Genomic DNA, 14029 nt, shown 5'->3' with positions numbered 1-14029 from the left:
TATATATGTAAGAGTATGTGTATGTATCTGTAGATATATATATATATATGCATGTTACCTGTATGTGTGATTTTTGCAGATACAGATAAAAAATACCAATACTAAATATGATTAAAATAGTTAAAAATAACATTTTATTTGGAATTATTTCACATCTCAGTTTCTGTTGCTTACCTGGTCATTTGTAGATATGGTCTTTTTAAAAGCATCAGCAAGTTCATACCTCTGAAGTATCAGTAATAAGAACTTGTTGGGATCCATTAAAGATGCACCAATCTGTGAAAGACACAGAGCATCAGAGTTTGTGTGTATTAAATCAGAAACATTTTGCTTCCAATAGTACTGTCAGAAAAATTATAAAATAAGTCTGTAGAAGAAAATGTAGTAGTCCCTTTTACTTCTATGATGTCATATTTTAACAGTGAGAAAAATTTAAGTAACTTAAAAAATAATTACAACATCTTCTCTTATTACTATGAATCTAAGAACGAAGGTTAAGACATAAATACCAGAAGTAATTCAAATAGGTACCTGAAGCATGATGATATCTTTATCATACATTTCTTCTCTGCACTTAACATCCTGGTAATAAAACACCTATAAAATAAAAGGTAGAATAGAAGCTACAAGAATTATTTGATCTCAAACAGAATTCTCAACAAAAACTATTCTTTTTTTTTTTTTAAGTGTATACTTTTTTTTTTTCTTCCTTTTTATTGCTTAAACAAAGACTATTCTTAAAACTTTCTCTAAACTAGGAACTCCAAGAACTCCTTAGTGGCAAAACACTAAATTGTAAATCTACAAAACATTTTAAGGGACTGTGTGGATAAGGCAAGAAAATGTGGTATGAAAATATTTCAGAGTTTAAAAATGCTTTATATTAGTTAGTACTCTTGACATGTATAGTTAAAAATTTTATTTTTCTTAAATTTAAAATACCCACTTCAATACAAGTAAATCAATACAATCAATCATAACACCATTTTTCTCCCAACTGTGGTATATTTATAATTTCTATTTCCCCAACTTTTAGGAATTGCACTTCTCTTTATTTGCTCTAAAACAGAAGGAAAAATTATAAGGTGGCCTTAATTAAGACAGGTTGTAGGAAGGCTACTGGTCCCCAAGCAAGGTAATCTTTAGAAAAGACCTATGTTAATGGGCAGGTTTCTGGTGGTACTACTGGCTATCACCTAATCTAGCCACTCAATAGGATAAAAGTAGAAATGTCTACATGGTCACTAGAACTTTCATTTCTGACTATATAAGAAAACAGAAAGCAAATACTCAGCAAAATCCAGGGACACAAGGTAAACTGATATGTTTTTTTTAATTAGAAAATGAACACATTCATAAATGTGAATAATTGGCCTTACCGTACCTGGCTAATGAGAGAGAGCCCATTTCTTCGCCACATCTCAGCAACAACCTGGGCAACTAATACCAGACAACGCAAAGGAAATTCTACTAGTGCCTCTACTTGAAAATCCTCCTGAAACAGAGTGAGGTCAATTTCATTATTTCTCAGAAGGCTTGGATGTGTCTCACAGTTATGGCAATATATATATTCTTCAGTATTCTTATCAGTAAAATAAAAGGCCTTGAATTAGATGACTAAATCCCTATGATTCAGATTTCAATGTACTACATATAGATTTAAAATTACTAAATGGGAATTATTCATGTGGGTTTCAAAATATTTCTTCCCACTCATCCACCAAAAGATATTTAAAATAGGATATAAGCCAGTCAACACTCCATATAGGCACTTACAAAAGGCACAAATTCATGCAGTCTTGGAACACCGCCCAGCCTGCTTAAACGCACATGAAGACCTAATGGTTAAAAAATAAAAGGAGAAAAATTTAAAAAGTAATAAATCCAATTAAGTTTGATTCTCAATCAACTCATCAAATTTGGAAATTTGTGAAATTTAAAAATACCATTTATTGAGTTTAAAAATGACACCTCAAAATATAAACTTTTGATTTCTAATTCTGAAAGTATTACTAATATATTTAAGTTCCTACACTGTGCAAGGTATGCTTATACATTATATAAAAATAATATGTTGTTTATAAAGACATGCTTATTTTTCACTTAACCAAGCATCGAAAGAAACAACTTAGATCTGTCTTTTCTTATAAAAATAGAAGTGACATAAAATGACATGTCCATTACACAACATACCAAAAATAACTAAAAGTGGGTCAACGACCTAAACTCAGGAGTTAAAATTATAAAACTCTTAGAAGAAAACATAGATAAAAGGCTCCAAGACATTGGATTCGGCAATAATTTCTTAACTATGACACCAAAAGCACAGGTAACCAAAAGAAAAATAAATTATAGACTATATCAAAATTAAAACCTTTTGTGCATCAAAGGACACTATCAACATAGAGAAAAGGCAACCCATAGAATGGGAGAAAATATTTACAAATCATGCATCTAATAAGCAGTTAACATACAGAATATATATAAGAACTCCAACAACCCAAAAACAAAAGATCTGATTAATGCCTGGCTAGTGTGGTTCAGTGGTTGAGCATCGACCCATGAACCAGGTGGTCACGGTTGGACTCCAGGTTGGGGCACATGCCTGGTTTGTGGGCTCGATCCCTATAGGGGGTGTGCAGGAGGCAGCCGATCAATGATTCTCTCATATCATTGTTGTTTCTGTCTCTCTCTCTCCCTCTTCCTTCCTCTCTCTGAAGTCAATAAAAACATACTTTTTAAAAATGACTTGAATAGACATTTCTCCAAAGATATACACATGGCCAATAAGCATAGAAAAAGATACCCAGTATCACAAATCACTAGAGAAATGCAAATCAAAGCCACATGAGATATTTCACAATCACTAGGATGGCTATTAAAAAAAAAAACAAAAAGAAAATAAGTGTTGATGAGGATGTGGAGAAGCTGGAATCCTTGTGCATTGCTCATCCTATATAATAAAAGGGTCACATGCAAATTGGCTGAATGGCGGAACGACCATCACTATGACGTGCACTGACCACCAGGGGGCAGACACTCAATGCAGAAGCTGTCCCCTGATGGTCAGTGTACTCCCAACAGGGGGAGCGCTGCTTAGCCAGAAGCCCTGAGCCAGGCTCCCCGAGGGCTCCCGGACTGCAAGAGAGCGCAGGCCAGGCTGAGGGACCACCCCCCCCCCCCCCAAGTGCATGAATTTCGTGCATCGGGCTTCTAGTAGGAATATAAAATGATGTAGCTGCCATGAAAAACAGTATGGCAATTCTTCAAAAAAATTAAAGAGGAGAATTACCTTAAAATCCAACAATTCTACTTATAGGTATATATCCCAAAAAATTGAAAACAGGACTCAAAGAGATATTTGTACACTCATGTTCATACCAACAGTATTCACAATAGCCAAAAGGTGGAAACAACATGAAGCATCCATTGATGAATAGATAAACAAAATGTGACACATACATATTATAGAATATTATTCAGCTTCAGAAAGGAAGAAAATTCTGATACATGCTACCACATAGATGAACTTTGAGGACATTATGCTAAGTGCAATAAGTCAGTTATAAAAGGAGATGTGTATGATTGCACTCATATGAGGTACCTATAATAATAAAGTTACAGAGACAGAAAGTAGAATAGTGGCTGCCAGGAAATGCAGGGAGTGGGAAATGAGGAGTTAAGTTGAATGGGTACAGAATTTGAGTTTGGGAAGATGAAAAATATTCTGGAGATGGATATTGGTGATGCTGCACAAAACAATGTACTTAATGCCACAGAACTAAACAGTTAAAATGGTAAATTTTATATTATGTATATTTTAGCACAGTTAAAATATATACACTTCTATAAAGTTTAAAACAACAACAACCCTGACAGGGCTAGCTTACATGGAAATGCAAATCAAAGAATGAATAAAGGAAATCTATGATCTTTCTTTTGGTGGTGAAAGAAACAGTGACACCAGCAACACTTGTGCAATTTGGCAGAAAAGAGATTAAAAACCAGCAACAAGATTTTACTATATTGAGATTTGGGCGGGAGATGAGTTATCAAGTTAGTCTTTAAGTGTGTACTGTAAGATCCATTTGTTGACCAAGATGACAGAAGGCCTAGGAAAACAAGCATCCTTAGATGTTTAGTGACAGCTCTTTGAAGGACAGTGACAGATCGTAACTGCAGTATCTGATCTGAGTATGCCTATACATACTTAGCATAGAACAAAAATAGATATGATTCTAGTCCTCTGAATATCTAGGAAACATAGCTAACAGAAACAAAGCAAAAAACTAACACTCACCAGCAAGAGTCCTTGAGAGTGGAAGATGTATGCTTACGAGATCTTCAGATACTCTGTAGGACTTAGTTTCCAAAGTGTGACCACACAATTGTACTACTGTCTTGCTACTAGACATAAAACTTGTACTACACCTCATCACAGCTTTGTGACATTCTTTATATGCCACTAGTAAGAGTTCTTCCTAGAAGAAAAATGGAAATAAAATGACAAATGATCTACTTTACCACATTATTCAATAAATATTTGCTAAGTACAAGCGCAAAATTGTTCTATGAATTACTAAGGCTACCTCCACAGGATCTGTAAACCAGTAGGAAATATAAGAAAGAGAGAGGCACATGCCTGTATACACACACACAATGTGAAAAATTGTACTAGTAAGTACCATGTAAATGACAGAAACTATTCCACTAAGAGGGGGGAAAAGCATCACAAACAACTGGGAAGACATAATGTGAAAGCAATTTTTGAGTGGGGTCTAAAGAATAAGCAGAATATAAATATGGAGAAAAGATAAGAAAATGATGGCATTATGAGCAGAGATACAGAATAAGCAAAGAAAAATAACGGAGAATACACCTCCTGTTCAGGAGTAAAGGAATAAAACTAGAAAAATCCAAGGTTTTGTGGATGGAATTAATGAGCAATTAAAGTGGAAATATGCCTGGGCATTGGCATGTGAATACATTGATGGTATCTGAAGTATAATAATATAGACAACTCACTGCTTCAAGAATTAATGGGTGTCAATAGAGTAGAGAGTAATGTTAGGAACCAACGAAACCAGTAGGAAGATTACTACAAAGTCTAAGCGTAAGGTGATAAAAGGTCTCAACTAGAGTGGGAGTAGTCAGGGGAAAAAAGAACCCAAAATAAATGTTAGGATTATCACTTCTTTGTTGTTGTTAATCCTTAACCGACTATATTTTTCCATTGATTTTTAGAGAGTGGAAGGGAGGGAGAGAGACAAAGAGAGAGAGAAACATCGATGTGAGAGACACATTGATTGGTTGCTTCCTGCACATGTCCCAAAAGGCCACTTTTTAAGATAGTGCTTCTCAAACTGATTTTATCTTCAAAAAGGAATACTATTATCAAATAAATTTTGGGACTATCCCTCTTAGAAATTAGCACATTAATTAAAGAGTTTGAGAAGTTCAGGCCCTGGCTGGGTAGCTCAGTTGGTTAGAGCATCATTCCAATAAAACAAGATTGTGGGTCTAATCACTGGTGAGGGCACATACAAGAATCAATCAATGATCCTGGCTGGTATGACTCAGTTGGTTGGGCATTATCCTGTGCACCAGGAGGTTTGATTCTCAGTCAAGGGCACATGCCAGGGTTGCAGGCTCAATCCCCAGTAAGGGGTGTGCAGGAGGCAGCAGATTTATGTTGTACTCCCACATGGATGTTCTCTCTCTCTCTTCCTCTTTCTAAAAATCAATATTCTTTTAAAAAAAATCAACCAATGAATGCATAAATAAGTGGAACAACAAATAGATCTCTTTCTGTCTCTTTAAAATCAATAAATTAAAAAAAAAGTTTAAAAAGTTCAGTGGCTTAAAAATTCCTGTTTGAATTTGTTCAACCTAGCATTTCCCAATCTTATGTGAGCACAGAGCTTTTATTCTTTAAATATAATTTTTTTTAAAAATTATTTTTTATAGATTTCAGAGAGGAAGGGAGAGGGAGAGAAGACAGAAACATCAAGGATGAGAGAGAATCATTGATTGGCTGCCTCCTGCACGCCCCTTACTGGGGATCGAGCCCACAACCCGGGCATGTGCCCTTGGATGGAATCAAACCCGGGAACCTTCAGTCTGAAGCCCAACACTTTATCCACTAAGCCAAACCAGCTAGGGCGCACAGAACTTTTTTTACCATCAAAAATATCTGTTAACAATTTAACACAGAGAATGCAGTAGCTCTTGAGATTTCCCATATGGATGAATGTATGAATCATAGTGTCTTTAATGGAACAAGAGCAATCAAGAAGAGAACATGCAAGTTGTAAGTAGAAGGAAATGATGACAAATCAATTTATTATATTCTTTTTTCTTTTAAATGATTTCAGAGAGGACGGGAGAGGGAGAGAGAGATAGAAACATCAATTATGAGAGAGAATCATTGATTGGCTGCCTCCTGCACACCCCCCACCGGGGATCGAGCCCTCAACCCAGGCACATGCCCTTGACCGGAATCAAACCTGTGGACCCTTCAGTCCACAGGCCGATGCTCTATACATTGAGCCAAGCTTGCCAGGGCTCAATTTATTATATTCTGAATTTGAAATAAGTGTAAGATCTAAGCAGGAATGTCTAACACACAAACAGAAATGATATTATAGCTTGAAAGAGTCATTTATATGAAGTTTTAATTGTGGTGGTAGAAATAAAAAGAGACTATTGGGAAAGGTCTCATTTAAATGGGCAGTCAATACAAATATTGGATAATGTAGATTTGTGAAAATTAGAGGGAAAGAACGTTTCAAAAAGGTTAAGGTACTCAACAGGAAACGATGCTATAGACATTTTAAGGAAGATGGGGCCTTAGAGAAGACCTCTGAATTTGGTTACTTAAAAAGATCCTTTGAAATTTTTTCAAAAAGCAATTCCTGTCATTTGGTAAGGGCAGAAGCCAGACTCTAAAGAGCAACAATCTGTACTAATAAAAGCCTAGGTGGTCCTCGTGCCCTCACGTGATGCCCTCACATCATCACAAGATGGCCACCACAAGATGGCCCGGCAGGGAGGGAAGTTGGGGGTGAACAGGCCAGCAGAGGAGGGCAGTTGGGGGTGATTGGGGCGGCAGGGAAAGGCAGTTAGGGGCGACCAGGCCAGCAGGAGAGGGCAGTTGGGGGCGACTGGGCCAACAGGGGAGCAGTTAGGCATCAATCAGGCCAGCAGGGGAGCAGTTAGGGGGCGATCAGGCTGGCAGGTAGAAGCGGTTAGGGGTAATCAGGCAGGCAGGCAGGCAAGTGGTTAGGAGCCAGCAGTCCCAGATTGTGAGAGGAATGTCCGACTGCCAGGAGAGATCGGGCCGAAACCAGCAGTCAGACATCCCCCGAGGGGTCCCAGATTGGAGAGGGTACAGGCCTGGCTGAGGGACAACCCCACCCTGTGCACGAATTTTGTGCACCGGGCCTCTAGTCTATACTAATAAAAGCCTATGTGGTCATCACGCCCTCACGCCATGATGCCCTCACACCGTAATAATCCATCATCAGGAGGCTGTGTGTGCAGCAGGTGCACGTGGGTGGGCGGGGCTGCCTGCATGGTGAGGCACTCGCAGGTGGACAGGGACTTGATGCTGCGTGCACGTTGTGCAGGCGGGTCCCAGCTGCTCTGCGTGGTGATGCCGGGGATCCCGGCAGCTCCACACGGAGCTGTGGAGGCAGGTCCTGGCAGTTCCACATGGTGCAGAGGTGGAACCCCTGACTCCGTCCTACCTCTTTGGGGCAATCCATTGAGGAGCCCTGGATAGGTGGGCGGGGCCTACCTCTTCGGGGAGATTGATCGCGAGGCTCCCTCACTGTGAGAGGGCACAGGCAAGGCTGGGGAACCCCCCTCCCGAGTGCACGGATTTCCTGCACCGGGCCTCTACTAGTAGACATAAATGACTTCAGAAGGCGTGACAGATGTCAAGATAAACAACAGACATTTTGACCTCATCTCCAAGAATTATGCATGCCCTTCATAAAACTGAGAGGAGCCAAAAATATGTTCTGTGACTAGTTGCTGAACAATATTTCCTGTCTTTGTTCTATAAAGCTACTGTGCTGGCCCTAGCCAGTTTGGCCCAGTGGATAGAGCATCAGCCTGTGGATTGAAGAATCCTGGGTTTGATTCCAGTCAAGGGCACATGCTTGGGTTACAGACTCGATCTCCAGTGGGGGGCATGCAGGAGGCAGCTGATTAATGATTCTCTCCATTATTGATGTTTCTGTCTCTCTCTCCCTCTCCCTTCCTCCCCAAAATCAATAAAAAAATATATTTTTTAAAAAGCTGTTGTGCTGGATTAAGGTCTTTTGTGTCTATCACTAACTGCTGGTGGTGGAGCAGAAAAGGAAAAAAGAGAGCAAGAATATAGTTTACAGAGGTAGCAAAGACAAGTAAGGGAACTTTTATTCTTGTTGTTTTTAAGGATATGTGTTTACAGGCAAATGAATGCAAGAGTGGGAAATACCAGAGGAGACAACCAAGGAATCAAACTCCAGAAAGAACTAATATAGGTTGGGACAAAGAGCCTTGGTAGAGACATTAGTTTTAGAAAGAGATGAAAAGAAAGAGACCAATAGGGAAGATACAAACTTAGTTGGTGAACAGACTGTGGTGAGAGATAGAAACTGAAGAAAATGAAAGAATTTGACTCAGGTGTCAATTTTCTCAGAACAGAAAATAAGTAAGCTCTTACTCCCAAAACAGAATCTGTGGTAGGGTTATGATCTAAAAGAGGGTTATGGTCTAAAATTATTACTTAAGGAAATATATTAGTCCTATATTTTGAAATTAATTTTCTTACTGGTTTAACACATGTAATAAAGCACTTAATTGAATGAATAGCCATCCCTCTCCATTGTTGGAATATTTAAAAGTCTGTGTTATGTGGTCCCAATTTCCATATTATTTATATTCATGTCCAAGGAAACAAATACATACATAAATAAATGTATGTTGTATTTTTTTAAAAACTTACTATTTCTAAGGTAAATGAAACTACCATGGAGAACACTTTCTAATTAAGTGTGAAAAACTGAATTTTCTTCATAAATTTTAATAAGACAGAATCAAATATATAAGAAACTACTTAATTAACTTTGCATCAAGGACGTTGCAATATTAAACTAAACTATAATAAGCACTAGAGCACTTAAAAAGACACTGCTCCTACTAACAATTTTACTTACATCACAAGCACACCACTCTTGGAACATGAGTAGAATATTCTTCAATTGCATCTGTATGGCAATGGCAGCCTCCCAGTCAGGATCCACTTCTATATGTTGTCCAACCTGTCTTCTAATTTCTTCCATTCCCTGCAAAAAAAAAGTGATTAACATATATATATGTGTGTGTGTGTGTGTGTATAGATATAGATGTATGCCCTCTTTTTCACTCCTCTACTAGCAAAATATAGAATTATCAGGATTCATATTCATATACTAGTATGCGTAGCTTTTTGTTGTTGTTGTTAATCCTTACCTGAGAATATTTTTACCATTGACTTACAGAGATAGTGAAAGGGAGGGTGGGTGAGGGAGGAGGAAGAGAGAGAGAGAAACACTGATGTGAGAAAGACACACGGGGCCCTTGACCAGGAACTGAACCTGCAACCTTTTGGTGGGCAGGCTGATGCTCTAAACCAGTGGTTCTCAACCTTCCTAATGCCGCGACCCTTTAATACAGTTCCTCATGTTGTGGTGACCCCCAACCATAAAATTATTTTCATTGCTACTTCATAACTATAATTTTGCTACTGTTATGAATCATAATGTAAATATCTTATATGCAGGATGTATTTTCATTGTTACAAACTGAATGTAATTAAAGCATAGTTATTAATCACAAAAACAATATGTAATTATATATGTGTTTTCCGATGGTCTTAGGCGACCCCTGTGAAAGGGTTGTTCGACCTCCAAAGGGGTCGCGACCCACAGGTTGAGAACCGCTGCTCTAAACAGTGAACGACACCGGCCAGCACCACATGTGCATAGCTTTTTGACATGGCTGTTATACTAGGTCAGAATGCATAGATTCAATTCTCAGCTCGGTCACTTTCTAGCTGTGTGACCCTGATAAAATTATTTCTAAGCTTCAATTCCCTTATCTATAAAAAGGGAGGTAATAATAGTAACTACTTCATAAGATTGCTATGAGGTTCAAAGAGATAATTCGTGTAAAGTGCTTATTACAGTATCACATAAGGCAGGATCAGTGAGGCAGTGTTTGCATTTTATTTCTAGTTTGCTAGATATATTCTTCCTGATATAAAAACCAAAATTTGCTAAGAAATATTAAAGACTCAGGTTAAATTTTTTTTAAATATATTTTTATTGATTTTTTACAGAGAGGAAGGGAGAGGGATAGAGAGTTAGAAACATCGATGAGAGAGAAAGAGAAACATCAATCAGCTGCCTCCTGCACACCTCCCACTGGGGATGTGCCCTCAACCAAGGTACATGCACTTGACCGGAATGGAACCTGGGACCTTTCAGTCCACAGGCTGACGCTCTATTCACTGAGGCAAACCAGTTAGGGCACAGGTTAAATTTTAAAAAATAACTTTATCTTACTGGTGTACAGAACTGTACCATACCTGCATACAGGTAAGAATCTTCAGAAAAGATCGAAAACCTTTAAGGAACTGCATTTTTAATCTTTCTGTCCAGATGGTGGGCTTGCTGATTAGGATGTACCTACAATATTAAGAGACAAAGAAATATTTCACTTCCATATTTTGAGATAGTTTAAAGTACTCAGGGTTATAAACAATATTGATTAATCAAAATTATGTATTATAATTTCTTATAATTAAAAGCTCTGGGCAGAGCTAGAATTATCCCAGCAATATGTGAATGCTCCAGAAGAGACAGATGTCAAAGCTAAGCCTGACTTCTCCACTCAAAAGGTAGTTCTGATTAAATGAACCCAGAAGCAACTTACCTTATCACAGTTGGATAACTATAGTACAGATTTTTTAGGATTGTTTATACCCTTCACCCAAAGGGAGGTAAAAATTGCCTTCAGCCTCAAAATGCATGTCAAAACAGCGTGTGTAGAATACACGCTATTTGTACAGACAAATGATTTCAGAATATTTTTTAAAAAATATATTTTATTGATTTTTTACAGAGAGGAAGGGAGAGGGATAGAGAGTTAGAAACATTGATGTGAGAGAAACATCAATTCAGCTGCCTCCTGCACACCTCCTACTGTGGATGTGCCCGCAACCAAGGTACATGCCCTTGACTGGAATCGAACCTGGGACCCTTCAATCTGCAGACCAACGCTCTATCCACTGAGCCAAACCGGTTAGGGCTTCAGAATATTTTGTAAACTAATAAATACTTATTGTACTAAAATTACACACTTTCCCCCTCCCCGCAAAAGACATGCAGTCATGAGAATTACAGAAAATTCACAACACATATAGTAGTTTGGTCTAAGAGGATTTAACAACTTTGTTGTTGCTGCTGAGTGTGTAATGACTAGAGATTTGTGAACATCTGCACTGGTTCTCCAGAGCTATTTATTCCTACGACCTGATTTCAGACAATAAATACACTACAGTTGGGGATGGGGGGGAGTCAGGATATTTGGAACTGGCTTCATATCCAATGAAAACAATGTTTATTGTGAAATGACTTCTCAGAAAGGAATCTAGCAATTATAAAAATTATTTTGCACTCAGTCAATCCCAATCAATTCCTGTTAAATATCACACATTGGGAACATAAACATGACCAAGACATCCTGTCCTTGAGGTCCTTAGTATACTGGGAAAATAGATATGGATAGTGGACACTGCAATACAATGTTAAGCACTAAAAACAAAATAAAATACAAAGGAAGTAAAGTAGGAACATAAAAGACAAGGCAACAAAGATAGGAAAAATATTTTTTTACTTTGTAAAGATTGTAAGAATTGTAGTTTAATTCTTCCTTTCTCTAGATATCCATTAATATGTTAAAAATATAATCATACACTAATAACCTTTCAAAATCTCCCTCCCTCCCTCCCTCCCTCCCTCCCTCCCTCCTTCCTTCCTTCCTTCTTTCCTTCCAGGCTCACCCAAGGAGTGAGGATATTTTTTCCATTGATTTTTTTAGAGACAGTGGATGGCAGGGGGAGAGGGAGAGAGAGAAACATCCACATGAGAGACACATCAATTGGTTGCCTCCTGCTTGCGTTCCAACCAGGACAGGGAATTGAACCCACAACTCTAACCACTGAGAAAAACTGGCCCGGGCTCTAAATCTTTTTTTAAAATCTTTATTGTTGTCCTAACTGGTTTGGCTCAGTGGATAGAGCGTCGGCCTGTGGACTGGAGAGTCCCAGGTTCGATTCCAGTCAAGGTCACAAACCTCAGTTGCAGGCTCGCTCCCTGGGCCCTGTGTTTCTCTCTCTCTTGTCTCTTCCCCTCACTTCCACTCTCTCTAAAAATCAATAGAAAAATATTCTCAGGTGAGGATTAACAAAAAAAGCAAAACACAAAAACAATAAAAAGTAAAATGAAATAAAATGATCCTAGTATAACAATCCCTTCCTTCTATTATGTAGACCTCAGAGTACTGTGTTCATTTATTCACAACTAGCTTAAATGTTATACATTCAACTAGAACCGGTTTAGTAGAGAAGGACAATAATTTAGAAGGAATTTTAAATATGAAATGAATATGGCTAAGGAAACTAATGAAACTCAACCAGTGAAGATTTGGCAGATATGCCTGCTATCTTCAAGTTAAATGAGAATTGAAGTTCTGAATGGACAAAGGGAAACAGAACTACAGAAGGAAAGCTACAAAAAGACAGAGTTCAATATAAAATAATGAACTTGTAACAGCTGGATGGGGCTACTCAACGGGTGGAATACACTGGTTTGAGAGAATGAAAATTTTCTGAGGCAGACTTAACAGAGCTTCTACTAGTACTAACAAACATTAAATACTACAGTCAGATTAGTAGCACATATGGTAAGACTATGGAGAGCTACAAATTCTGAAAGAATTTAGACTTTATTCTAGAAACAATTAAAAGACATTAAATATTTGTGGTTATTTCTGATTTAAAAGCCGGGTTCAGAAAGAAGTGGCAAATAAATAAATCTATGGGGAAAGAGTAAAAATAAGATATGACTGCAAAATTTGTACTAAGAATGACGGAGAAAATGGGATTCAATAGCTATTTGTTAAATGAAGGGTATATCTGATTGATGTTTTAGGCTAACTTTCAGAGAAGTTTTATTGATATTTATTTTGTGAGGCTAAATGATGAAGTAAAAAGAATTTGAATATTATAGATAAAACAGTGCTGGGCTCAGATCCAAGGTCTGCTACTTACTAGCTCTGTGACCTTAGGCAAATAATTATAATCTAAAAATAAAATTAAATCACCTAGCTTATGAGAATGTTGCAAGAATAAAATAAGGTGAAATAAGTTAAGCTCCTTAGCACATAACAGTTACTAAAAAAGAACAGAAGCTAGGCTGGTGTTGCTCAATAGTTGAGCAATGACCTATGAACCAGGAGGTCATGGTTCAATTCCTGGTCAGGGCACATGCCCGGTTGCAGGCTCAGTCCCCAGTGTGGGGCGTGCAGGAGATGGCTGATCAATGATTCTATCTCATCATTGATGTTTCTATCTCTCTCCCTCTCCCTTCCTCTCTGAAATAAAAATATATATTTTTTAAAAAAGAACAGAGGACACTCGTGAGAGTGAGTTACATGAGAAGCCTAGAACAGTATCTGTTGGACAGGTGCTCAAAATATGTTCACTTTCCCTTTTCCTTGTATTCAGAGATATCACTATTTAGGTAAGGATGTAGAAGAGAACTTGTAAGCATCAAAAGAGTAGGAAAACTTTAAAGTTGCCTTCCAAACCAGGATCTCTTAAAGTTTTATCATATGGGTATGCAGGGATGTCCTGACTCTAAGTTATTCATCATAAAGAATAACTATAATCAGAGATCCATAAAATAAAATATGATGAGACAATGATGTGATAATG

At 37.8% G+C, this 14029-nt stretch overlaps 1 protein-coding gene across 1 annotated transcript in view; it reads right to left on the bottom strand.

The window, feature by feature from the left end:
- Window positions 1–14029, bottom strand: part of UBR1 (ubiquitin protein ligase E3 component n-recognin 1) — a 141803-nt gene that overhangs the window by 81098 nt on the left and 46676 nt on the right. The window contains exons 14-20 of the mRNA XM_081112661.1: window positions 10619–10718; window positions 9207–9335; window positions 4301–4481; window positions 1777–1838; window positions 1385–1495; window positions 532–597; window positions 175–276 (exon numbers count right to left, since the gene is read on the bottom strand). Of these exons, the coding sequence (XP_080968787.1) occupies window positions 175–276; window positions 532–597; window positions 1385–1495; window positions 1777–1838; window positions 4301–4481; window positions 9207–9335; window positions 10619–10718 (751 nt within the window). The remainder of the gene's footprint in view (window positions 1–174; window positions 277–531; window positions 598–1384; window positions 1496–1776; window positions 1839–4300; window positions 4482–9206; window positions 9336–10618; window positions 10719–14029) is intronic.

The sequence above is a fragment of the Myotis nattereri genome, assembly GCF_964212035.1.
Source record: "Myotis nattereri genome assembly, chromosome: 1".
In the NCBI taxonomy this organism is placed as follows: Eukaryota; Metazoa; Chordata; class Mammalia; order Chiroptera; family Vespertilionidae; genus Myotis; species Myotis nattereri.
This window is presented reverse-complemented; position numbering and strand designations above follow the sequence as displayed.